Source organism: Paramisgurnus dabryanus, chromosome 11 (assembly GCF_030506205.2).
Source record: "Paramisgurnus dabryanus chromosome 11, PD_genome_1.1, whole genome shotgun sequence".
NCBI classification, from domain to species: domain Eukaryota; kingdom Metazoa; phylum Chordata; class Actinopteri; order Cypriniformes; family Cobitidae; genus Paramisgurnus; species Paramisgurnus dabryanus.
Window position 1 is genome coordinate 21,827,063 of NC_133347.1, and position 27,342 is coordinate 21,854,404.

General features: G+C 37.2%; 1 protein-coding gene across 1 annotated transcript in view; it reads right to left on the minus strand.

Moving 5' to 3' along the window:
• gpat2 (glycerol-3-phosphate acyltransferase 2, mitochondrial) overlaps positions 1 to 27,342 on the minus strand; it is a 68,265-nt gene that overhangs the window by 28,654 nt on the left and 12,269 nt on the right. Inside the window, exons 3-13 of the mRNA XM_065247408.2 lie at positions 25,347 to 25,420; positions 22,191 to 22,301; positions 21,627 to 21,761; positions 18,409 to 18,508; positions 17,131 to 17,264; positions 13,019 to 13,118; positions 8,719 to 8,904; positions 3,426 to 3,524; positions 1,384 to 1,466; positions 399 to 517; positions 245 to 315 (exon numbers count right to left, since the gene is read on the minus strand). Coding sequence (XP_065103480.1) covers positions 245 to 315; positions 399 to 517; positions 1,384 to 1,466; positions 3,426 to 3,524; positions 8,719 to 8,904; positions 13,019 to 13,118; positions 17,131 to 17,264; positions 18,409 to 18,508; positions 21,627 to 21,761; positions 22,191 to 22,301; positions 25,347 to 25,420 — 1,212 coding nt within the window. The remainder of the gene's footprint in view (positions 1 to 244; positions 316 to 398; positions 518 to 1,383; positions 1,467 to 3,425; positions 3,525 to 8,718; positions 8,905 to 13,018; positions 13,119 to 17,130; positions 17,265 to 18,408; positions 18,509 to 21,626; positions 21,762 to 22,190; positions 22,302 to 25,346; positions 25,421 to 27,342) is intronic.

The following is a 27,342-nucleotide window of genomic DNA, read 5'->3' on the forward strand; positions in this document are numbered from 1 at the left end:
CTCTTTATCTGACTTTTCAGTAAATAACACAAAGGATTAAGTGTAAAGTAAATGTGTTAAAGTATTCATTTAATTTCAGTAATTTTGTGTCTTATTTGCTATTATTAAATTGCATTATGTATTAGGCTTGACTCAACAGCCAAAATTTTCTCTATTTATCAGCATAAACTACCATTAAACCCACAACACTAACAATAATAAAAATTATGAGTATGTTGTGAAGTGATAATCATTTTAAACCGACCTTACGATGCTTGTGGAGCAACAAACAGGACATGAGGCTTGTGGACATGACGGCCATACTTGTAGTTGAGGCTTTAAAAAAAGAAAAAGTTTAGCTGTATATATGTATAGAATATAAAGTGTAAGGTGAGATTGTGTCTGTCAGTCAGACTTACAGTACATCAGATGAAGAGTCAGAGCAATGGTCTGCTGTCTCTCTAAAGGTGAAAGTTCAGGCATAACAGAAGATGGAAGGAGCCAGGAAACGTCCTTCTGGCCAAAGATGAAGTCCATCCTGATATAATAAATTTTTTTTTATTATGCCTTGGCCCATGCAATAAAATACATACAGGGTCGCATGCCGAGATATTCGTTCCTGCAACACGAACGGCCTTGATCTCTGCGTTAAATTTACATTGCAGCCTTCCACAAATCTCTAGCGGCGGTTCATTGTTCTCACTCCCTAACGTGTACAAAAGGCTTTACAGCAACACGTTATTACCAACTGTCAAAATGCAAATGCCGGCCGAGTCCCACATGGTTGGGCTTTCATGAATGTACCTTCCTGCTGCGGATGCTCAGCTTAAAAAGCATGCAACAATCCCAGAGGCTTTTGGATGAGCGGCTCTTTGTAGATTTTCCATCATATTCCAGCTCATTACGAGCTCCAGTATCAACGAACGACTTCTGAGAACTTTCAGTCGCTTAAAAGATGCCGAGCACTACAGAAATGTTTCGTTCTTTGGCGAATACGAGCGCCCTGACTCTGGAGGTCTGATTCAGCAAACTAAAGTATAAGAAAATTCAGATAATGCGATACAGTGGCTGTGGCTTTTTTATTCTTCCTATATTTCCCCTGTGCTTTACGTACTTATCAATGCAGCAGCTCTTACAAACAAAACAAATGCACCAAAGAACAAGAGGAATGTACAGAGAGGTACAGAGAATCATGTTGACAAGAGAAGAAAAATGAGAAGATCTACAGCGAAGGCTTGAACAGAAGGGATAAATGAACGGATCGAAGCAAAGCACGCAAGTTCTTGCGTCTCTGACCATATTGACAGACAGACGCTGATGTGGGCAGATAGAGGGAGATTGATGAAGAGGAGGATGAATGGTACACTGCAGATGGAGACGGGATGGAAAAGTGACTGAAGAGACCTTGCGTTCAGTACGACGGGCAACAGCAGCTCCTGTAGGGGACGCCCTCCATCCACACGACACTTTCCACTCTCGCACATCTCCTGTAAGGAACAAGAAAGAGAATCGAGAAACTTTATCTATAGATTTCATACTAAAGATTAAACCTCAGGCAGTGGTTCTCAACCGAGTCTGTGGTGGAGATTTACAATGGACCTGTGCTCCTGTATAGCTCTGAGGTAAAGCACTGTGTCAGTAGCACAAAAGTTCAAACCCAGGGAAAAAACAAACGTATTCATGATGTATACACTGCTCGTTGGAATGCTTGATTCTGATTGGCCAGTCGCAACATTTGCTGGTTTGGTACGCCCATATAAGCAGGATAATGTACAGGCAGCTGGTTGGGATCCCCAAAAATAAGTCCCTTCAGTGATACAAGACCCTCCACTTCGTATCATGATCACACTGTCAGGGCTTATTTGTGCGATTACAACCGGCTGTCTATACATTATCCATTACATAATTCGCTGTAAGTGCGCATTCAGATAAAAGCGTCTGCCAAATGTAAAAAAATTTGTGATGGGCAAAGATTAATCGCATACAAAATAAGAGTATGTACAAAAATACGTGTATGTACTGTGTGTAATTATTATTTATATCACACACTTATACATATTCATTTCAGATTTTTTATTTATATATAATTTTTTATTATTTATATATCATTAAGAATATATAAATAAAAAATATATAAACATTTAAATGTTTCTTAAATACATATATGAATGTGTGTGTATTTATATATGCATAATAATTACACACAGCAAACACTCATATATTATGCAAAAAAATCACTTTTATTTTGTATGCGATTAATCGCAATTAATCTTTACCAAGCACTAATAAAAATATATAAGCAAAACGACATGAAGTAATGATGACCCAACATATTTTGAGATTTACCATACAAAGTTTTTTGAATAACAAGACGTCCTGAAATAAACCTTTGTTAAGATTTATTCCTTATATTAACTCTTTCCCCACCATTGACGAGTTAACTCGTCAATTAATAGAAAAAGCTTCCCTGCCAATGACGAGTATTTTCGGAAAATCGGTAATACCGCTATTATCCACTCTTCCGCAACTTATAAAACCCAGAAGTATCGGGCTAGGGAAAACAGCTGTGTGTCCGTGTATGTTTTAATGATCGCTCTGAGTTTGATCTCTATCAAAAGTCCTTCACAAAAATTAATTATGGAAACATTTATTTTTTGTTCGAAAGCAGAGGGTCTTTTTTATTTGATATATTGTATGTTTATTTATTTAAAGAACATTTTCTGGAGGGCATTAAACTTTTGTGAAAATCATGCAACTTAAAAAAAAAAAATGCCGGCGGGGAAAGAGTTAATTCGTTGTCCTAAAAAGTTATAGCCTTACAAATTTATCTGTCAAAGTTCTTAAAAATTTCAGTAAAAATGCACAGATACTTTTCAGTTGAGGTCTTTCCGAGTCCCTGATTCCTCCCAAGGTTTCTTCTTCATATTTTAAAATCCCTTATGGAGTTTTTTGCCAATCTTGCCCTTGGAGTGCAAGTCACAATTTCTTTTCCATTTATTTTACTTTTTATTTTCTTTAAAGCAGTTTTTGAGTAACGCATATTTCAAAAAGCCCTACACAATAAACTGAATTGAATTGATTAGCTGAAAAGCAGGTAAGTGTGCGCTACCCATATTAAGATTACTGTCTGTGTTTTGTTCAGTTGGCAGTGGCATCTGCTTGGTATTAAAGACAGCATTTAATAAAGCAAGCATTTTCATCCATAAGCTCTTAAAATAATTATTTTCCTAAAAGTGTGTTGGAAAAAAAGTGGAGCAATGACAATGAATGCATGCACAGTTGTCCTTTATCCTTTATATTCATCAGTAGATGCCTGCAAACCTATCAAAACAGACCCCTGTTTTTTGGGTTGCGACCCTTTGGTTGAGAACCACTGCATTAAGGTACTACATTGGGATTTATTTGTTTGTGTGTGTTTATGGGAAAATGAGAGATTGTGTCGTAACCTTCAAAGAGAAAGCCTGTGCAAAATGGATGCGAACACTTCCTCTGTGATCACCCTTTAGCAGGGACACCGCAAACCGCACAGCAGACATCAGCCCAGCCTGGAGATGGCACAGACACATAAAATAAATTCTCACAAACATCACGCGTTCAAGCAGTCGAATGGAAGCAGATGAAATTACTCAGATCTAATTCGAGAAAACTATTCTCTTCTTCACAGCACTCTAATGGTGAAGACCCATTAGTGGAGAAATTAGTGGCGTTAATCGCTGTAATAACTGCCATTTATTTAAGATGAATGCACACAATGATATGGATTCTCATCTTTCTACAAAATGTCTTCTAACTCAGGGAAGATTGAGACACGTTCTATCCAAATAACTAAGTAACCCCACACGGCATAAAAATATTTGTTGGTTTGACTTAAAAAAGTAAGTGTTTGTGCTCCCTTAAAATTTTGAGTAAATTAAGCTTGAAAATTTAAGTTAACAGTAAATTGTTTTTAAGTCAACTAATATTTTATAGGGGACATGTCATGAAAATCTGATTTTTTTCTATGTTTAAGTGCTATAATTTGGTCCCCAGTGCTTCTATTAACTTAGAAAATGTGAAAGTTTTGGTAAACCATTCTCTGCATGTGAAAAAAATAGGTCATTAAAATTTGCCTCCCTTGTGATGTCAGAAGGGGATAATACCACCCCTTAATCTGCACTATCGATCCACAGCACTGCCATTTAGTGCAGAGATCAACTAATTTGCATTTTAAAGGACACACCCAAAACGGCACATTTTTGCTCACACCTAAAAAATGGCAATGCTACAATAAATTATCTATGGGGTATTTTGAGGTAAAACTTCACATATGCACTCTGGGGACACCAAAGATTTATTTGACATCTTAAAAAAGTCTTGTGAAACGCCCCCTTTAAAGTTGAATTACCTTGATATTTTAATGCAGCACGTACATCAGGTATTTGGGTGCTATGGGTAGTTGCCAGGGAACTATTAACCGGTTGCTGAGGTGTTTCTGAGCAACTTTTTAATGTGACTACTGTGAAATCCATAATAAAGTCTCATAAGCTGATTATGGGTTTAGGAACATCAAAGTTTTATTTCAATCATTGATTTTATTCTTCTACATGACCTAACAGAGTCAATATTAAAGATATCAAGGTTATATTTTCACAGAATGTTCCTTACATTATGTTGAATTATTTTATGTAGGAAACCATAAAAATGTCTGGGTCATATTCTTTGGTTGATAGATGTGAGTCATGTTGCACCATCAGAAGCTGTGTTTCCATTAAAGTCTTCCAAAAGTCGATAGTTTTATCATTAAAAACTCATCTTTGAGCATCATAATAATATATATAAAATATTTGACCATCACAGTAATTTCTTCATGCTTTAAAACAGCTTGAATGTAACTCTACACCTTTGCCTCATTTAGTATACGCAGATCTATGAATATGCAAATTAGTTTTCACCTCTACTAAATCGCACAGCTTGTGCCATAAATATAAATGTTAAAAAACACAACATTTGGCAGTTTCAGACACATAACTGCTAAGTTCAGTTTTACACAATGCATTTGTGAACTGCGTGTGAACTTTAAGCGCTGATATTAACAGGTAACAACACTCACCCTGCATGTGTGAGCAGCACAGAAGCAGAGCTGGAGCAGCTGTGCTGTGATCATTTCAGCGCCAAGTCTATGAGGCATCTATACATAATATCTTTATCTTAAACTTCTAATCCACCCGTTCAACTGTGTTGATATAATTAGTTACGTGACGTTGGAAAACAAGGTGTCACGGCCAGCTCCTGCTCGAAAATAGGATCACACTCGCACAGATGATTTCACTTGCAAGACTTATTTATTAAAGTAAAAAAATCTAATGTTAATCTGCGGGAATGAGACTCAAATTTTATGGAGAAAACACTCAGCAATAGTGTTAAATGATTAATTTGCCTATGGCTTGTCGTAAACATATTAAGAACATCAAATATATATAAACAACAATAAAAACATGATTTTGCTCACAGTGGGACTTTAAAGATTTGTCTACAAAAAATTATTGCAAAATAACAGTGCAGGTAGTGACGTCACCGCCTATCCTGATTCCTGACGTAAATGTGGGCGCCGCCATCTTTGAGCTCAGATGGGTAAAACTTCCGGTGAGCCACTACAGCTAATGGTAGGCCTTTTACGAGGGATACGAGTGTGCCGTTTTGACTGGCATTTTAATGCGTATTATGATTTCCAGAAAGACCGGCATAACTTGTGCAGATAGGGGTTGCCATAATAGATGATACAAACGCAGTAAATCTCTACAAAACATTTGTTTTAACTATAATACACGCACAAGAACTGAATGTGACGCACGTGCATCTATTGACTGTATCCACACATCCATCCAGTAAAACCTTTTATGAAAACTGACAGTCAACATTAAATACAATAATTATTTAAAAACAACTAATATTATGCTGATAAAAATATGCTGATTTAGCTTGTTTATTTATTCTGCTACTATATTATTACAAAAATGAGATTACAGTACAGAATATATACGACATAAACTGCTTATTAGTTAATGTTTATAATAGTTCGTGTTGTGTTTTTGTGTACTTTTGTTATGTTTTAAATAATTTTTTTAAACAAGCAAATAACTTCATAAGCTCATGTCTTATCTACTGCATAATAATATTTCCATAAAACTAAAACAATACTAAAAACATGTAATTTAATATGTTTATTATGGTTTGTTTAAATAACTTACAATGTGTTGAATGAGAAGCATAAGTTACTGCTGCTGTCGGATCGCGTGAAGCATGATTTGTCGCCATAAAAACTCAAACAAGTCGATTAAAAATTGCTGTCTAAAAAAAACTCACACCAGGGACAGTTGTGACATTTTAAACCATCACCTGAAAAGGTTAAATATAAGAAGTCTCTGTATATTTCATGTATTAAATACTCTACTGACTGTCCCACTGTAAAGATACTGGTATGTCTCTATGCTTTTATATTTGCGCTTGTCGAGGAACAACATGAAATGATTGAATATCTTCATATGATGTATCAGGACACTTCTTAATTTCATCCTCACACTGGCTCATACATGAAATTATGACCGTAATCATCATCGAAAACGCCGGCTCCGGTTCAGTGACAGTATGCGCCGGAAGTCGCGCTTATAATTCGCACAAAGCATCATGGGGCGTAGTAATAGTGTGGATAGTACATAGTCGTTCAAAAAAGCAGACGTAATATCTGTATTAAGCTATACTGTTGTATCTCCTACCCTATCTCACGGCAAGTTGTTTTATAGTCACGAAATATTTGATTAATTTATTTGTGTTATTGACACGATTTTCCGCCATTTTGTGTGCCACTGGAGCACGAATGTCTTTTTCGTGTCACTTAGCGTGAATTTCTATAAATAGTTTTTCGTGTCTGTGGCATGACTTTCTTTATCGTGTCATTTTATATAGTTTTTTCCTATTTTTAAATCTTTTCGCTTGGGGTTTGCGTTAGGCTGTATAATTTTATGCATTGGTTTATACATGTTTTTCTTCCGCTTTAAAATTATTCTCGTTAGGAGTTGAAGTTCTAAAAATGGTTCTAACCCCAAGATACAATGGTAAAAAATAGGAAAAAACTATGAGAAAACAAAATATAAAATTAAACAACAAAGAAAGTCGTGCAACAGACACGAAAAACTATTTATATAAATTCATGGTGAGTGACACGAAGAAGACATTCCTGTTCCAGTGGCACGAAAAACAGTGGAAAATTGTGTCAATTACACAAAATCTAATATTTTGTGACTATAACACAAATTTCTGTGAGATCTCATGTCTGCTGAACCTGTAAATGTAACACAAGCTTCTATTTTCACGGTTTCTCTGCCAACTGCTTTAGTCGAGCGGAGACTTTTATGCGTTACTTTGCGCTTACTTCCATGTGTGACATTTATTTTTCAACAGGCGGAAACATGAGCACATGAACAAAACTGCGAGAAAGCCGGGTGACGTGTGTTTGACCTCATACTGTGCCGCGCAGACCGATATGAGGATGATTCAGAGAGTGACTCGAAAGCATATAGAGGCTGTTTACACTTGGCATTAACATGCGTTTTCTTCGATCGGATCACAAGTGGACGACGTTAATGCCAGGTGTAAATGGTGTTCAAAACGTTTTGAACGCGTCCACTTTCGACCACATTCAGAGGTAGTCGAAACCCCTTTCGATCAGGTTGCTTTTGCTTGTGTAATCGCACATGTGGTTGAATGTGTTCGAACAGCCACACGCGACCGCCTTCCCTCCGCCCATTTTTCTAATCTGAGGTAATAAACACAAGTTTTACGTCTTTTCTGACTTCTGGCGTGAACATACGGTGAACAGCGCTATTTTTAGCCTTTCATTTATAAAACGAAAGCGTCTCTCCGTAGTTTCGTTTTGCAAGAGTGGGAAAGTTGCGCGATCCTATTTCATCAATTGAGCTGAAAATTCAGAGAAAGCTCTAACATATACATGTACAAAACACTGTGCAGCATGTTTACTTACAACAAAAGCAGTGGACTCTGACATAATATTAGTTTGTGTCCATATAAACTCATCATTTCTCCCGCTCGCGTTTGAATGACAGTAGAGAGACTCGCCCACCGTCTCACAGACCACCCCCTCACAGTATTCAGGACAGAAGCGGTCGAAAGTGGACAAACGAGACGGATTTAAATACCAGGTGTAAACGTAATGTTTCTCTCTCCTCCACTTGTGATCCGATCGATGAAAACGCATCTTAATACCAAGTGTAAACAGCCCCATAGAGAAGTTGACTCCCAAATAGATCTTACCTGAAAAACTACTAACTAAAGTTTTGCGATACATGGGAGTTTATGCCAAATAGCCGTGTTTCTATTTGAAGGGTACTGAAAACGCAGCTAATGAAAGTCCTACTCATTTTATCATCACACAGCCAAAAATCATACATCTTCTAAAGAATCCTTGACAAACATTCCAGCACTGATCACATGACAAAGATGAGATAAAGTATCTGTTCACAACCCCTAATCTTAAGTATAAGCAGTAGTAATATTCTGACTTGGCATAGAAAGACTTAATGAGCACAAAGGCTATGATCATTGTGCTTATGAGAGCTGTTATCGGAACATAATCTGTAATGGTATTGGTTTATTTAATAGCCCTGTGTGCAGATGGTGACTCAGACTTGATGGAGGTCATTATGAGATTGCTGTAGTGTGTGTCCATCATATTAAGGTCTTCACCTTTGGTCGTAAAAAGTGCTGTGGCTGGCGGTCGTAAGAAACGCCCACTGGCACGATACTAACGTCGGGCACCAGACCGTTGACGATGGCCTGGCGTACACGGGCAAGCCACTGGCCGCTCTGACCTCCGCTCGCACAGACGCCCAGGCTGAGACTGGCACCCTCTCGTAACAGCTCGCCAATGAACTGTGGAGCAGGACAGAACAGGAAAGAGAAAAAAACTGATCAGATGTCTGTGGAAAAACCGAGGCTGACAGACGACATTTTTATGATGAAGAAGAGATGTGAGGCGGAGAATAAAATGAACTCCAATATCTGTAAAATCTATCCTATAAAATTGAACTGAAAGCACACTGTTAAAGGGAGAGAGAGACATGCTATCACAAGAGCGAAATGGGAAGTCAGCGACACTTCTGTAGATACATGGTACTTTTGTAAAGCTCGGATGAAACCTACAGACAGGGGACAAAATTCAATTCGTATTGAGCTGAGCCTCTACAAACCAGAATAATGAAATTGAGTACAGACAGGCGCGGTGGGAACCGAATATCATAAAATGCTGAATTACAGCAGCTCAAAGATACTCTCAAATCTTTATCTGAGCGGAGGTGGAAGATCATGAAACATTAAAAGCCAAGCGAAACGAAATTTCAGTCAGGACTTTTTGACCGATTCAACCAAAACTGTAAATTCCTACACCTCATTAAATGCCCTCCAAACTTGTATGAATGATCTTCTCTGCTTGGGCAACTACAGTCAAGCTACGTAAATGGCAAAAAAGCACTCTAAATGATACATGCAATTTATATTTAGTTCTGCTAAAGCAACACAATAGCTTTGTGGGAGAAGTTAAATGTGGCGGTTCAAATTTGGGTATAAAAATGCTAATTCAACTTGACATTCATCACTCCTGTTAAAAATGCTGAAACATCAAGAACTCTCTGAAAAGGAGTCTGCATTAAAGCATTTCACAATGCTGGATTGTTTTTGAGACAAATCGACAGGCGGTCTAATCAATTTGTCAAGTCCCCCTGTAGTCGATAATTTTATCCCTTAAAAGTCATCTTTGAGCATTAAAACATAACATGTAAAGATTTTTCCTGTGATAATAATTACTTCTAGCTTGAATGTAACTCTACAACTTTCCTCTTTTAGTATACGCGGAAGGGATGGGCGATATGACCAAAATTTTATTTCACGATAGAATTCATTTCATATCATAATAAGGATATGAATCACGGTAGATTTTTATCTTTTAATAAGGTTTTAATGTTGTTAAAATATTTAATGCCATTGAGTTTTTATAATTCTCACAAAAAACTTATACATGCATAAAAAAAGATAAAAACAAACAAAATTCATGCATGTTTGCAAACAGAGATGACGTTTTTTGTGGGCGGAGCACAACTGGTGGCACAAAGTGGCAGCTCTGCAGCAGCGGTGTTTTAGCGCTTTAGCATTAAACTGTGAATGTTATGGATCCAGTGTTCGGTCGAGGTCTGTTTCCCCTATGTTTAATGTCGTGTAATGTTTCTTATAGCGTTTATATCATGTTACGTTGATTTTTTTTAGATAAATTAAAAGTTTAAATGGCTTGGCTGCGGATATATGTGCATGTATGTAATGTTCTTCATTGGCAAATCAAAAAAAATATTTTTTACAGTATAAATCGCAGAGGTACATATAAAAGCAATACTATCATTTAATAATTTTCCTGTTTTCTATTTCTTCCTTGTATACATTATATCGCCTATGTTTTTTTTAAACTAAAACTTTGTTTTATAAAACTATTATGTTAACATACAAATTAATATGCATAGGCCTGTTTATATATTAATAACACTTTACATTATGTGTGTGTGTGCTATATATTTATTAAGTATGTAAACATAATAATTTTAGAACAAAGAGGAAGAACACAAGCTGAGATATAAGGTAAAAAGAAATAATAGAAAACTGAAAAAAATATGAAATATTTCATAAATTGTGATATTATTGCTTTTTCAGTATAACCCATTCAAATCTTTAATCTTTCTATATAAATTATAAACGTAACGTGATGAAAACGCTATAAGAAACACATATAGGGAACAGACTTTAACAGAACACCTACGATTATCTTCAAATTATGTCTTCAACAACGGTATTCTATAAAAATAAAGGCCATCTTTTTTGGTATTCCTATTTTGACAATCAACAGCACAACAAGAAATTTTCTTGTGAGTTTCGCTTGTGTCTAATTCATTTCCACTGGTTTTCTGCCACCACATTGTGCACGCAGCTTGCAGTGACGTAACTGTGATACACGTAAAAGGTCTATATATCTTATTAAAGGTAGAAAAGTGATTTAATCAAGAGCAGTGAGAGATTTTCACAAAAACATGGTCTCCTTTAAGACCAAAGTCCGGATCCAATCTACTGTTACACGTGCGTTTTCTCTTTTAGCTGTTTACTTTCTCTTAATAATGGTCATGTTTATGAGGATATTAGCAAAAACGGGAATTTTGACGCATATATGTATTTAAGGCCAATAAAGCGGCAAAAATGCTCACTAGCCTAATGAGCAACGGATGCTTGACTTACGCGCTCCTCTCACACAAAAACAGCGCATGCCTAGCACTGTTGTTTGTATTTCAAAGGCTTATAATCACCTATAAGCTGTGGTGTTTAAATATGTGTACAAAAATTATACGTTTTTGCGACCGTGTGCACAGCAACGTGACTTGGGCGCGTAACCTCAATAGAGACGACAGTCCTTAATATCTACTGGTTGACAAATGTATCATATCTACCGGTTTATCGCCCACCTCTAATGCGCAGATCCATAGTAATGAGTCCCTGTCCCTCCTTAATCAACACCACTTGAACCATATTATGTGAATATGCAAATTAGTCCCTGCCTCCACTCAATCGCACCAGCTCAGACCATAGATATAAATGTACATAGACGTGGCATTGCGCAGTTCCAGACACAGCTACTAAGGCTGATTTAACAATGCATACATGAGTTTCTTGTTTACAGCATGTATTTTTTGCACTGATTTTAACAGGTTAGATCATTCACACTGCACGTGTGAGCAGCGCTTGCTCGCGCTGCAAAAGCAAAGCTGAAGCAGCACGGCAGCGTTTCAGCACAAAGTCTATGTAGCATTCACTATGGCTCGTACTACTGATCCACTTTTTCAACTTGATGTGATTGGTTACATGTTTTTTACGTAGGAAACAAAGGTGATTTCAAACCACAGTCTTTGAAAAACAGCAATTATATGGCAAAAATACTGCACAATAGTGTTGAATAATGCTATGTACAGTATTTGCACATGGTTTGTCTTAAAGGGATAGTTCACCCAAAAATGAAATAATTTTCTTATCCTCATGTTGTTCTAGACCTGTGTGAATTATTTTTTTCTGATGAACACAAAAAAAGATATTTTGATAAATGATGGTAAGCACACAGCTGATTTTAACCACGGACTTCCATAGTAGGAAAACGAATATTATGGAAGCATTGTGATAAATGGTTTAAAACAACATGAGGATAAAAAAATTATAGATATATAAACAATGATAAAAACCTGATTTTCACCACAGGGGGACTTTAAGCACCATACCTGAAAGTGATCTGAGAGCTATTAGAATGAGGACATGATGACAAAACTTTTTCATGTTGAACTATCGCTTTAACTCTCCCTCACTCACGCACAAATCTCTCTCAAATCCATCCAGAGAAGTGCGATAAGCCAGGCTTGACAGATTATCTCCTCTGTTACATCCAGAGGCTGCACATGAGCACATATCTTATCAAACCCTTTAATATTAACACATCAGACATCCTTGCAATTAACGCGCCATAGATTATACCAAATCCTGTGAGAATCGTTTACAGGATTGAAAATCCTGCTCATATCTCAAAGTTAAACTGCTAATAAGACAATCCTCATAGACATTCTCATAACGGTATAAATCTGATGGTAAATCTGCAGGCCTAGACGTTTATTCAGATGGGTTCAGAGGCACACACTACCTCCCCCAGAAACATCTGCAGTCTGCAGATGCCCATCGCCATGGGAACCGCAATGTCCATCAGTTGCAGGTTACTAATGCGGTTCACCCACCCTAAAAACAAAGGTGACTCATTCTTGAGATGGCCTAGCTAAAACCAATACCTCCACAAGGATGTGCAAACAAAGTAAGGTCTCAAGAATTGGGATACAGCAGCACAGCGCCTGAGGCAACAGTGTCTTTCTTGTCCTTTGGTGAAAAATTCGAGCAGAATAGCAAACTTGCTGCGGGAGCTTACAGAGGTCATGACTGGAGAATAAAGGCTGTCCATCTCAGCATCCTGCTCTGAGCTTGTATCTTCTGGGAGCAGGATGACGCCCAGCCTCTGAAGAATGGACCTGAGAAAAAGTCGAAATGTACTTTTATTAACTTTGACAAACAGTACATTATTGTTAATCCAACAATTTAAATATGTATGAGACCTAAAGGGATACTTCATTGCTGTTAATTTACTCAGTTTGAACGAATTAACAATAAAAGTTCATTTTTGGATAAGCTATCCCTTTAAGCAGGGCAATATTCTATACTTTTGTATCTTACACCATGGGGCTGTTAAATTCTTTATACTGATTGGTTGAGAAATGGCCCACAGGTATGCATAATTTTTCAATAAACGCACACCTAACGTGTCAACTGTGTAAGGAATAATTGATGACAGGCCGCTTAATTCTTCAAAAATAATACACAGCCAATGTGGTAATGCGAAATAAAGCGAAGTAGGTGTGCATTATTTTCAAATAATTCGGACCGGAGTTAGTTATTCTGCTTATACAATTAACACAAACATTGCTCTGATGGTTAATTTAAAGGAGTAGTCCACTTTATAGATGGGGCCCATTGACTTACCATAGTATTTTTTTTCCTTCTATAAAAAAATCAATGGACCCCAACTTTAAAGTGGACTACTCCTTTAAGACATTTGACAGATTAGGTGTGCGTTAACAGAAAAAAATCAACACACGTGGAACATTTATCAACCAATCAGAACAAAGCGTTTAACAGGCCTGTGTTATAACCACTGATCTATATAAATGACTGGATTGCGCATAGAACACTTAACGTAACTGCGTGAGGTGAAGCCAGCGCAGAGTTCGAGCCGCCATCTTGGTATACCCAACCGGCAGAGAGCGTCATTGACTTCCATTCAAAATCATGTTTTAAATTCACCCGCTTTACAGCGTATCAGTCACGCAAGATTATTTTTAGGATATGTGTACGTAATAGAGTTGGGGTACTCGAACTTGGACTCGGACTCGAGTCCGGACTCGAGTCCAATTTTGAATGAACTCGGACTTGTCACGGACTTGGGCATTTTGGACTCGGAAAATATCCCGAGTACAGTTGAGTCCATGTCAAGTGCAACATTAAAAACAGCATGAACTTGAGATGAGAAATTAATTAATGTCTCATCTCGTACACACTGCAAAATTTCGCGAGTGACAACCGCATTTAAATGGGGGAGTGAATTCCCTAAATGTTCGTTTCATGTCTGTACGGAACAAGACTCACTCCCGAAAATGTGATCATTGACACAGAAATAACCAACGCAACTTTCTGCCGTCTCGCGTGCTTATCACTCACAGCTTTGACCAAAATAATTTAACAGCATTGTTTTTTGCAATGAACTTCCGTCCGGGCGTTGTGTATTGTCGCATCATACGTGCAGACAAACACACACATCAATGCGTGGCTAGCACGATGTCCTCAAAGTCAGCAATAATTTGTTTTGCTTACGAAAATCATAGAGAATTTATTTGCAAGACATTACCTTTATATCCCTTTCTTTTCTTTGAAATCCGTTTTGATAGGAAACAAGTTGACATAGAATAATAATGTTCAATGGCAATGACAAGATCCAATAGAGATATTTTTATTACATTTTTATATTGCCATTGGTTAAATAGGTTGACGGGTTAAAGTATTAATAGAAAGTAACCATTTACAATACAAATTTGTATCTTTTTTCAATTTAATTACTTTCTGGACTCGGGCGGACTCGACTTGGATTCGGCCTTTAAGAACTCGGACTTGAGTCCAACTCGGACCCTTTTGGACTCGAACTTAGACTCGGACTTGAAGTTTAAAGACTTGGTCTTGACTCGTACTCGACAAAGGTGGACTCGGACCCAACTCTAGTACGTAAATTAACTGTTAATTCTGGTGTTATTTGCAATGTTTATGTTTTAATCGGGCAGACTTATAAAAAAACGTTAAAGTGAGTGTCTGCTGCGTTCTGTTAATGACACAGGTATAAATAAAGTTTTTTTTGACATTCAGCTACACGGTCAGCGTTATTTCTCTAATTAAGTTTAGGTAACTTGTAAGTTTAGATAACATAAAACCAGCAATTTATTGCATGCACATACGGTACAAAGTATGATTATTTATTTAGATTTCAGAATGAGCACGTTTATTGTCATTAATACTAAATATGCTGCGGTCTGTCTGCTGATCTGATACTGTTATGAAGATGAATGTATAATAACTGATTAAAAACTCAAATGTACAACTTTCAGTAAATAATATGTACATGTCGCGTCCATTGATTTAATAGAATGTTTGGGTATACCAACATGGCGGCGCGGTGGCATCACAGTTGTGACGTCATGCGCAATCCAGTCATTTATATAGATCAGTGGTTATAACTTAAAATAACCACCAGAGCAATGTTTCTTGTTACCGTGAAATAATTGACTTTGCACACATGCAGTTATTCTGCAATCTGCTTAGCATTTTTTTCAAATAATTCAATGGCCCGTTGTCAATTATTCCTAACTAATCCTACGGGTCCGCTGAATGCTTGAATCTGATTGGCTGATGAACGTTCTGAGGTGTGCAATTATTTTCTGGGTAACGCACGGCGAATGTAGTTCCAGGCTGCTCTCTTGACCGCATTACAGTTCCATATCACTTCACATAGTTAACTGTAATACTAGACTAACAAAAACAACATGACAGACGATTTTCCAAGGAAATGACAGCGCTGTTTAGAGACGCAAAACAGCTCTCTCTCTCTCTCGCTCGCCCTTTCTCTCTCTCTCTCTCTCTCTCCCCCTCTCCAATCACTTCATTTATAACTGCATTAGAATGCTACCAACGACTCAAGCCTCCATTGCCAGCTTTAAAACGACTTTTTGGAATAAGCAAAAGAGCCGTTGGATGAGACACGGAAGAAACAATCCTACTCACAGTAGCGATTTTAGTACAAAAACCGAACAAATCCCTTTAAATATATCGTGTGATCGATGTCTTGAGGTGTGGTAGTATAAGCCAAATAATAGACTCCGGGCCGTTGAATTATTGAAAAATAATGCGAGTGTGCATTACTTTTCTAATTATTCAACGGCCCGTCGTCAATTCCTTACATATTTTATTTTCTGAATTGCACTTACAATGGTGATCAATTTTCAGTGAACCAATAAATAATTTCATGTTACATGACCTTTCATTTTTCTCTGTACGCAGGCTATTTTTACTACTGCACCTTGAAGATTTCTGTATGTAAATGAGCTCTTTAATGATTGGCTAACCTTGTGTCAGCTTATCACAATCCAGTACAATTATCAGCATGAGTGTTAAACGGCTCATGGCTGTGATTTCATAACGTTTTCACCATTTGACAGATGCTTTTATCCAAAGCAACTTACAGTGCATTCAGTCTTTATCAGAACAAGAATGTTTGTTCTCTGTGATCAACAGCTCTTTTTGTCAAAAAGGAAACATGCATGTCCTTTACATAACTGAAATAGCCGTAAATTGCTTTTCTCAGCACAAGAAAATAAATATTTATTGCCTCAAAAGCCGTTCTAGATAATGCACACATTTGCATTCATGTGCGCCCTGCGCATGTGATTTGTTTTTTAACTGGATTCTAACACTATAAGCCTAATGCATCTCATTAATACATTAACAATCACTGCACAAGCAATTTGTATAAACAGCTATGAAGTCATTATTGTGGTAACCTTGCAAACGAATCACAAGCTTCTACAGTAAGTCTTCCGTATCATGCGGGAGTAAACTACCCCCTAAAACCCCACCCACCGTGACCGACTGCTGTTTTCAGCACTTGATACAACGATTGTTTAAGAATTGTATGTTTTATTACTTACCAAACTTTTACACGCTCTGTTAAATGTGTTCAGCTGTTTCTGCTGGCTGAATAACAGGCTGAGCAGTGATGCATACTATTGCTTTGAAAACTGCTGTGTCCGCACGTAAAGAACAAATTTAATGACTGAAAGTGTTTTTCTTAATGTCAACAGCGGGTAGGGAAATAAACTGTAAATAAAAAGATTTGCAGTATACCATGTAGTGTCTTGAGTTGGATTTGAGTCCATGCATGCTTACCGTAACCAGGTTGGCCGGATTTGGGCAGGGTAAAGGGTGTAGGGAACCCTCAAGTTGTGGCAGAAAAGAGTCAAACAAATTAAAGCGTGATCGATGGCGCTCTGTCGAACACATACGTAGACGAGTGGAATTTCCTACGCACACACACATAAAAAAAGAAGACACTGCATTGCATTAATCAAAAACTGGGTCATTTTCAAGTGTGCACTGTTGTTTTGTTTCAATGGTGTTAACATCCTCATTCTAAGGTAATAAAAACAACACAGTTCATTTGGTAAGGTTATACACCATTGAACACATAGCTATCTATATTATATTGCATTGCTGTCAAAAGATCCTTCTAAAATGTACACACTGCACCTTTAAGGACGTTTAGATGTTTTACTAGAAACAAAGGGAAAGATAATGACACCAACTGTAAGTTTTTTTGCAGTACATGTATTGATTTGTTGAGTGTGCAGCTGAATTGTGTGATCCTGGAGCGTATCAGGGCCGCTCAGGTGGGCGGCGAGTATTTGATCTACAGGTGAGCTCGATATTTTTACCAGTGATCCACGTAAACTGAGGCCACAGAGATGCAAGTTCACATTGTTATAAAATCAGACTGCAAATGGGATGCACCTATAAAGACAGAAAATCTGTTTTCTGCTGTTTTGTTTCGTAACCCACTTGCCCTAAACGGAGAAATTCCACACACCAACAAAAACATCAAATGCTACAAAAAGCCTATCAAAGTGTGCTTATATAAAGGGTTATGTGTGACCAAAACCCTGGGGTGGAAAAGCTGACTGCAATAAAAATAAATGTCTAAACAGGGTGGATAAAAGAAAGGGGAGAGAAAACGACACAAAAAAAGACTAATCTGACCTAAAGCGGCCTTTAGCTTGATGTGCAGAGCGTAAATCATCAATAATTGAGTTGGTGTCCAAAAAATCACGCAAATTTCATGAAAAATACAGTGAAACGAAATGAGAACAAAGGGGAAAAACAAGAGGGATGAAAAGATAAAACAGAATCATAAAGGAGGGTGATCCAGGGTGATAGAGACTGGGTGATAAATAGAGAATGAGAGACAGCCATTGAGACACACTTGGTTGAAAAAGGGTGAGAGACGGAGGGTGATAAATATAGGTTAAGAGACTGTGGGTGATCAATAGAGGGTAATCAATATAGAGTGAGAGACAGCGGATGAGAGACAGAGGGTGATTAATGAAGGGTAATCAATGTAGGGTGAGAGAGCAAAACAGGGAAAAGAGAAAACAGCTTGATGTGTATTACCAGTCGGGTGGCGCGGTGTAAAGCAGACAGCTGGTTGAGGTTCACTTGGACACTACAGAACATCAAACTAAAGACCTTTAGCATCAGCCAGCTAACCAGCCTGAGAAAGAAAGAAAGACAGTTTGGTGAGGAATTAAATAAAAAATAAAAGGGTGATGAAGTAATATTTACATTTAGGTATTTGATGGTTTTATTCAAAGTGACTTGCAGTGAGGAAAACAGTAAAGTGATTCGTTAGAGGTTAGCAAATATATGAGAACTAATTATTATATATGTATAATCATTATGTGTATAATAAATATGCATATTTTATATGTAGAATTATTATACATGTCATTTTTATGAATTTATTTTACAAGTAGGAGCAATTTATCATTTTGTGCCAACTACCCATATATGAACTTTGTAAATGTCAACTGAGAAAAAGTAGAAAACAATCATAAATATTACAATCCAATGTTTTTTATTATAAATTAAAAAAACTGTGACTTTCTTAAAGGTCACCTATTGTGCCCCAATTTAAAAGACGACTTCTTTACTTCTTCTGTGTCTGTACTGTGTGATGTTTTAGCTCAAAATACCTACTTATTATACAGTAGCATATTAAAGTGCACCTATTTTATTTAAAAAAAAAATAAAGTTATTTTGTGTATTTGGTATAATACAATGTGTTCGCTTGGTTTATGGATAAAAAAACACGTTCTTTTCCACATACCATAGCTCCAGATATACTGCTTTCTGGAGTAGCGATAAATACTGCAAATGCTCTGATTTTGTACAAAGCTCATCGATTTGAAAAGTTCTGATTGGCCAGTTAATCTGTACGTTGTGATTCGTCTGAATACCTCTGACGTCAGCTGGAAATGTGACACTCTTTACCATGTTTGAAAGATTCGCTCACAATGCAATGCTGACAGGAGTTAACTTACAGGCTGTGAGTCCGAAGCGGGAGGAATTATGATAATGTCGGTCTTGTCTACATCACCAATACCAGGATATAAACTGTTGCCTACAATCCTTGCGTTTGTTGTAGTCAAAGAAAAGAGATTTACATTGGAGACGTTAACTCGCGTCATCGTTTGCTTTGAGGTATGTACCTCGTTAACATGTACTAATACACACTTACACACCAAAGGAAATGTAAAATCATGAATCGGACAATAGGTGCTACCGTATGTAGCATCTATTTACATATTTATCTATGGTCCAAGGTGGTGCGAAACAGTTGAGGCGGGGACTAATTAGCATATTCATAGATCCGCTTATACTAAATGGGGCAAGGGTGTAGAGTTACATTCAAGCTGTTTTAAAGCATTGGGAAATTATTATCACAAGAAAACTTTTACATATGCTATTAAGATGCTCAAAGATGTGTTTTAAGTAGGGGTGTCACGATTCTCCAAATCCTCGATTCGATTACATTTTCGATTCTAAGGACACGGTTCGATTCGATTCGATTCTCGATATTTACCTTTTTTTTTTGAAAGAAAAAAATGCTATGCCATTAATATTTATTATTATTATTATTATAGTTACACATTAACATACACATTGCGTGATTTTCCTCGCATGGGGGTTTTTGGACTTCACTTTACGTGAGAGAACTTGTAGAGAGGATTCCTTTTTGCATGCACATGGACTTAATGCGCACGTCTTGGACTAGCATCTGAAATAAAACCAGCGGGTCATAAGCAGCTGCGCTTCTCTCTGTCTCACGTGCATGCGCTCTCGCATCTGTCCGAAGTCTAAACATAAACTAAAGTAGTAATCCTTACGTATTTGTTCAGTTTTATGCGTTTCATGCGAGCTGAGGCAAACTATCCCTTTTGTTTAAAATATAATCCGCTGCATTTTGGCCCTCATTCTTACGCACGTGCAGATCAGTAGGTAGTAATCCCGTTTATAATATGCATTTCAAGGAGTTGTAGCAATACATCCCTCGTGTTTAAAATATAAATATTTGAGGGGTTTTCCCCGCTTGGCAAGCCGACCGGACGTGACATGGGGGCGTGGCAGCATCGACGATCCCATTTTTTATTTGAAGTTCGAGGTTGTGACTTCATTTCGATTGATTTAAAATCGAAATCATGACACCCTTAGTTTTAAGTGACACAATTATCAACTACAGGGGGACTTTAGAAACTCAAACCATCTAATGCATTTTAAGTAGTGTTATTAAGATATATGTTAGGTATATATGACCCATTTGCTTTAATGACATTATGCACTCAAGCAGGCATGAATGCAAGTTTATGCAAAACCTGATGGTCCATACTGTATACTCTCAGCATGATTTAAATCTTCCAAAGAGCACCCTGTGTGCTTCAATGAAAGCAAAGAAATTTGACCTTTTGAACAAAGGATTTAACATGGCCTATGTGACATATTTCCTTATCTGATTAGTGACCTGGAAATAATTCAGAATATCACATATTTCTTAGTAATTTTTAAGATAACGTTCTTTGTGTTACATTCTTAAAGTCATTATTCAATTCTGCATTAAATTCGATTTTGAATCTCACAAGGTTGTTAATTTTAAGTATAAATGAGGACAACCAATAATATTTCAAGTAGATTTAAACTACTTAAAGCACATTTCAATTTCCTGAAGAAAATACCAGTGATTATAAATAATCATTTTAAAACGTTAAGTTTAAGTTAAAATGTGAGTCTCTGGTTCAGAATGAACAGAATGCTGGATTAGAGTTGTTTTGATGCTATTATAAAACTTTGTGTGTGCCTCGCTTAAAGTTTATTTAGGATTAAAGGTCTAGAAGAATCTCTAACTGGAATTTTTGAGAAATATCAAAACAGGGTTGACTTTATACTGCACATTAAATAAAATTTTAAACTTTTGCAGTTCACTTTAATGAAAGCATGGAATAACAAATGAATTTTTAAAGTGCACATAGAGTTCAATATGAGTTCAGTTCAATTATTTAGTTCACATAACGTCTAATGTAATTTTTTCAAAGGGTTTAAATTAGTCTTAGATGAGTTATTCAGTAGCATGTCACACTGCATGACATTTAATAATAACTACCCACATATCTGAACATAAATTATACTCAATTTCCTAAATAGTACTTAATTATACCTAAAATCCTAAAGTCTGTCAGCTGGCCTAACACATACAGTAAGCATTTTTGACACCTTTTGACTTCAAAGGAACTTTAAGAAGTTCATAAGGACATAAGATGAGTAAGCTATGTTTGAACCTGAGAAGGGTGGGGGAGATGAAGGTCTCTGTGAGGTCCAGTAGTCTCCCAAAATGACCTGTGACATCAGACATCACCAGTTCTGTTGTCCTTGTCTCTTTTGGGGTGCCTGTGGTTAGCAGAGCCTGCTTCACTCTAAATAAAACATAAACAAGTCACAGGACAAGAGACCGCAGCGCAAACAAAGGGGATATTGTGTGATGGATGGATCATCGCATACACAACAAAGCAAATGTCTTAAGAGAAAAAAAAAATGCTGTTCTGGACTATAAGAAGTTATATACGTGCTACGGCTTTAATTAAATTGGATTATTCAATTGATCATTATGATAATGATTAAATACAGTGTTGACGGTACCCATAGTAGAAAAACAAATACTTTCTTTATTCTATTGAACATAAAAGATGATGAAATTTCATTTTTGGATGAACCATCCCTTTAACAAAGGAGAAATGAATCTGAATGAAAATCTCAATGGGATCTTCATGTGAGAGGAACATAAGATGCCTTGAAAACATCTCTCTCTCTCTCTTTTAATCAGTAAAAAGAACGAGTAAATGCACCTCTCGCTGATGTGGACATTGTGCCGTCTGTCTCCAGCAGGGCTTGGGTGAACATCACGACCCCAAACAAACACCAAACAACACATCCTCCTTACTAACCAGCCACGGTACCTGAAACAAATACACAGATAAGCAACGCCAATACACCCTCACACTCTTACCCGATTAGCATATTAAAAAAGAGCCCTCGTGTTTATATTGCAGATATTGTTTCATTCAGAGAAAATGAAAACAATCAGGGACCAATCAAGAGCAGGGAATTAATCAGAAGCTTAATCATGCTGATGTAGAATTGTATCACCAGGCTTCAGGAGTGAAGGGGGGGATTAAAATGGGACCACCAAATCCCTTTTATCTACTCTAGTAAAGTGTTTTCCAGAAAATTAAAAACGGTCTGCAAAACAGGATTCCCATACCTAGTCTATGAATTTCAACGACTCTTCTAGTCATTCGTAATCATGCAAGTCATTTGACGGTCATCGCAAAGACCAACTACTAACCGGTTGAAATATACATTACCCCCTTTTATGCAACACTTATTATGAATTTTACTTCTAAACATCTTGCAAGGTATTATTTGGTGGATGTTGTCTTGGGCGATATGCCCATTTTGAGATTGTCCTATCATCAGCCTATGAGATAACAGATATACGTAGTTTACTCATTTATTTATTTGTTCATTTTTACTCATTTATAACAAGCCACTTGATTGTTGGACAAAAAAAGCTGATTTACTTTAAGGGCAACGCTGTCATGACCGCAACCTTCTTAAAACTGATCCCCTTAATCCGAGTGCGTCTTTAAGCCCAGGCGCTCTGAAATTTCCTGCGTGCCAAAGAGCGGAAACAACAAACTCGCTGGTTTAAACCCCTGTGTGCCTAAACACCTCTCTAGTGCAAGGAAATGTCAGAACCGTGCGTATTACAAACTCGAAGAAGTGCTAGAAGAAGTCCCTCCCGCGTACGTTCAGGTGCAAGACACACAAGTCCAGGTGCGTGCGAGAAGGAATCCACGCACGTTACAAGCTATCTCGCGCAAAGTGAAGCCCACAAACCCTCTAATGCGAGGAAAAGCACGCAATGCAATATTATCGGCACAACCAGTGGTTAAATTGGGCCGGAGCTCACCGGAGCGCAGCTCCGCCTCCTCAGGTCCACAACACACCCTGCCGGAGCTCAGCTCCGTCTCCTTCAGCAACAGGGGCTAAATTGGGCCGGGCCTAATATTTGTAATGACATTCGGGTCGCGGTCGGTCGGGTCGTTTAATATAAAGATGCCATTTAAACCTTTGTAATTTTGGACGGGATTAGTTTTACAGGGGGACCTCTGAGAAAATCATGCGTCTCAGAGGTCCACTGTGATTTTAATCCCGTCCGAATCGGCCATGTCTGTGTTTTTCTCTGCAACCTCTGTAAAAATTCCACAGCAATTTACTTACTGTTTTTCGCCAAACTCAGAGGTCTTTTGATAAATGTAATCCCGCCCGGATGCAAATATCTGTGTCTGCACGCAATATCTTTTGAAAACGCGGTTCTTTTGGTGTTTTGGCCAACGTCCCATTCATTCAGATATGGATGTTTTTTTGGCGGAATAAAATAATTAAATCAAGACGAGCTGAATATCATATCAAGACTAAACACTGTAATATCAGTAATGTTATAAGGTATGAACTCAACCATTTTGTTTCACTCTGGAATGGTAATGTTAATTAATAAAGATAATAAATTGTTATTAATCATTATTTCTTAATTTCTTTGGGTTTTTTTATAAGCAGCCAGTTATATAAAACACGTAGGCTACTTTATATGATTTGTATAAGTTATTTTGATTTGTTAAAATTAAATTAATAAATTAAATGTTCTTTAGGCTAATAATTTTACAGTTAAAGCAAAATATCAAACATTAGGCTGCAAACACGCATATCCAAAGCACGTGATCTTCTGCAACGCCAAAACGCATGAAACAGACGCTCCTATCTCAGGAATAGCATGATAATTTTTATTCCGTCCGAATCGGCCAAAATCACAGACGTCCTTTTTGCGGTCCAAATTGCGGGCGGGTGCCGGTTGTTTATACATTGACCCGCGCATCACTGGTACGCAGCCCCGCGTCTCACTCAGATCCTCAAGAATGCGCATTCTCACAGGATGATATTAGACATTGTAGAGATGAGAGATAGAGAGGTAAGAGTGGTGCACACGTCGAGAAAACTTAATAGAAGTCTAGAAACAAATGATTAAAGTATGTATAGCCATATCACTCATCTCATTACAATATGTTAAAAGATAACAGTGAACTTATTGTATAGTTTAATAAAATAATGTGTTTTGATTATACAAATCAATTACAACCTAACTATAGTGATTGTTTAACTAACTGCTGACCAGCTTATCTATATGGCTTATAAGACATATTGATGCTGATTCAGTATGTCGTTTTTCTTGTTAATTTAATCTTTTGGGTTATCTTATGCTTAGAATTAGTCAAGGAGGTTGAGGCTTATGCCTTCTTTCAAAGTTTGATCAATTGTGCATACTAACATGTGCAACAAATGCATATAGGGTGTCAGACTCATATATAGATTAGCATAATTTAAAGTTCAGCTTCTCGCACAGCTTTAAAGCTGAAACTTGTAAGTGAATTGTAAAGTATTTATCTTTGTTTGAATAACTACTCAACCTTACCTTACACATTAATACTGGAAAAAGAGCGTATAACACATTAAGTAATTTTACGGCGTGATTTTGAATGATGACTATTTACCGTAAATAAGGGCTCCCCCTCCCTACAAAAGCCAATTTAACCACTGGGCACAACTCTAATGTAAAGTACACAAAAGTATAGTTCATCACATTAACTATTGATAATACAACCAAGATGCCCTGTGGTTTGATTTTATGACATCATACAAAGACATTCAAGGATTTTAAATGTGCCAAATAATTGTATGACTTTGAATCTGCTCTGAAAAACTGCAAGAAAGACTTTTTTGCAAAGTTTATTGCAGTTTTTTATTCTCTGACTGAAGTGCGTGTAACAGGCCTGTGAGTCAGAAATACCAACAGTAATTATCCTTGAATCCTTTGAAGCTGAAGTTGAGAGATGCATCATTTTAACAGCTCGGATGAGGGCTTGAATTGTAAGGTGTGTGTTTACCTGGTGTGTGTCTCATTCACAGATGTCAGGTTCTGAAAGCCCAGAGGAGGAGACTTGCGCAGCAACTTCAGACCCTGAGAGAGGCGAGAGGATATTTGATCAAACCTGATGGAGAGCACTCTAACCAGCCTCCATCAGAGAGTTCAGAAACAACGTCTGATCTGATGTCCTACATAGACTGAGATAATGACACACTTTAGGAAAGTTCAGTGTTCAAAATAGTACTCTATTAGTCTCACTATAAATCAAAGTCTTCGGTTCAACAGCTTGAAAAATGTGCTGTACTACAGTAAATAAAAATACATCATCCAAATGTAATGTTTCTCAAAATATACTGACTAACACAGAACCTAAAACTATTGTCAGAGAAATACTGTACAGACAAGACAAGTGGTGGGTTACACCTACAAGGAGTAAATTAAGTAGAGTTTATAGCTAATCTCTGGTTTGTTGATCTCAGTTTAATTATATTAATTTTGTTGCACTTCAATTTAAACAGTGATTAACAAATCTTAGATTCAAATTTAAACATGTATTTAACCTTCATCTGCAATTTATGTTGTCAGTGTAAACAGCAACAATGTTAAAAAACGAAGGATTTTGCAAGGAATTTTTGTTTTGTATCATACATCACTATACATACATTGGTAATCTAAAGGGCATTTTCAAAATAAAAACATTTTTCAAAATCAATTTTATTGATTAACGGAGCAGTGTGGCAGGATATATTGGGAAGCTCAGATATTTTGGTATAATAAATAAGATATGTCGATGTCTGTTCATTCATTCAGTGATCAGCCTCTATTGTGTGTATTTTGAAAAATGTGTCTTTGTATGTACTGTAGGATAGGGAGGGTATCACAGACTTGATGATTTAAAGCCAACATAACATGACACTGAGCTGTCAAATTCAATCTGTTAAGACGTTATAATAAATGTATTTGAATAGCACCATCAACCGTAGGGTGTCTGTTTCTGATCATTTAGCCACACATTTAATTGTGCAATTTTTTTATCCTCAAATGTAAGTTTAAAGTTAATCCCAAAGAGGCTGTTTACACTTGGCATTAACTTGCGTTTTCATTGATCAGATCACAAATGGATTGTCCACTTTCGACCACTTTCAACCACATTCAGAGGCTGTTTACACTTGGCATTAACATGCGTTTTCGTCGATCGGATCACAAGTGGACGACGTTAATGCCAGGTGTAAACGATGTTCAAAACGTTTTGAACGCGTCCACTTTCGACCACTTTCAACCACATCCAGAGGTAGTCGAAATCACTTTCGATCGGATCGCTTTGGAGTTGCGGAACGCAATGTGGTTGAATGTGTTCGAACAGCCACACGCGACCGCCTTCTCTCCGCCCATTTATCTAATCTGAGGTATTAAACACAAATTTTACGTCTTTTTTTACTTCTGGCGTGAACATATGGTGAACAGCGCTATTTTTAGCCTTTCATTGATAAAACTACTCCGGGTGTTCTCTGTAGTTTCGTTTTGAAAGCGTGAAAGTTGCGCGATCCTATTTCATCAATTGCGCTGAAAATTCAGAGAAAGCTCTTACATACACACGTACAAAACTCTGTGCAGCATGTTTACTTGCTAAACAAGCAGTGGACTCCGACATAATATTAGTTTGCGTCCATATAAATTCATAATTACTCCCGCTCGCGTTTGAATGACAGCAGAGAGACTCGTCCACCGTCTCACGGACCGTCCCCTCACAGTATTCAGGACAGAAGCGGTCGAAAGTGGACAAAAGAGACGGATTTAAATACCAGGTGTAAACGTAATGTTTCTCTCTCCTCCACTTGTGATCCGATTGATGAAAACACATCTTAATACCAAGTGTAAACAGCCCCTCAGAGGTAGTCGAAAACCCTTTCGATCGAATTGCTTTTGTAGTGTAAATGCATATGTGGTTGAAAGTTTTTCGAACAGCCACATGCGACCGCCTTCTCTCAAAAAAAAAAAACATCTGCCAATGGAAT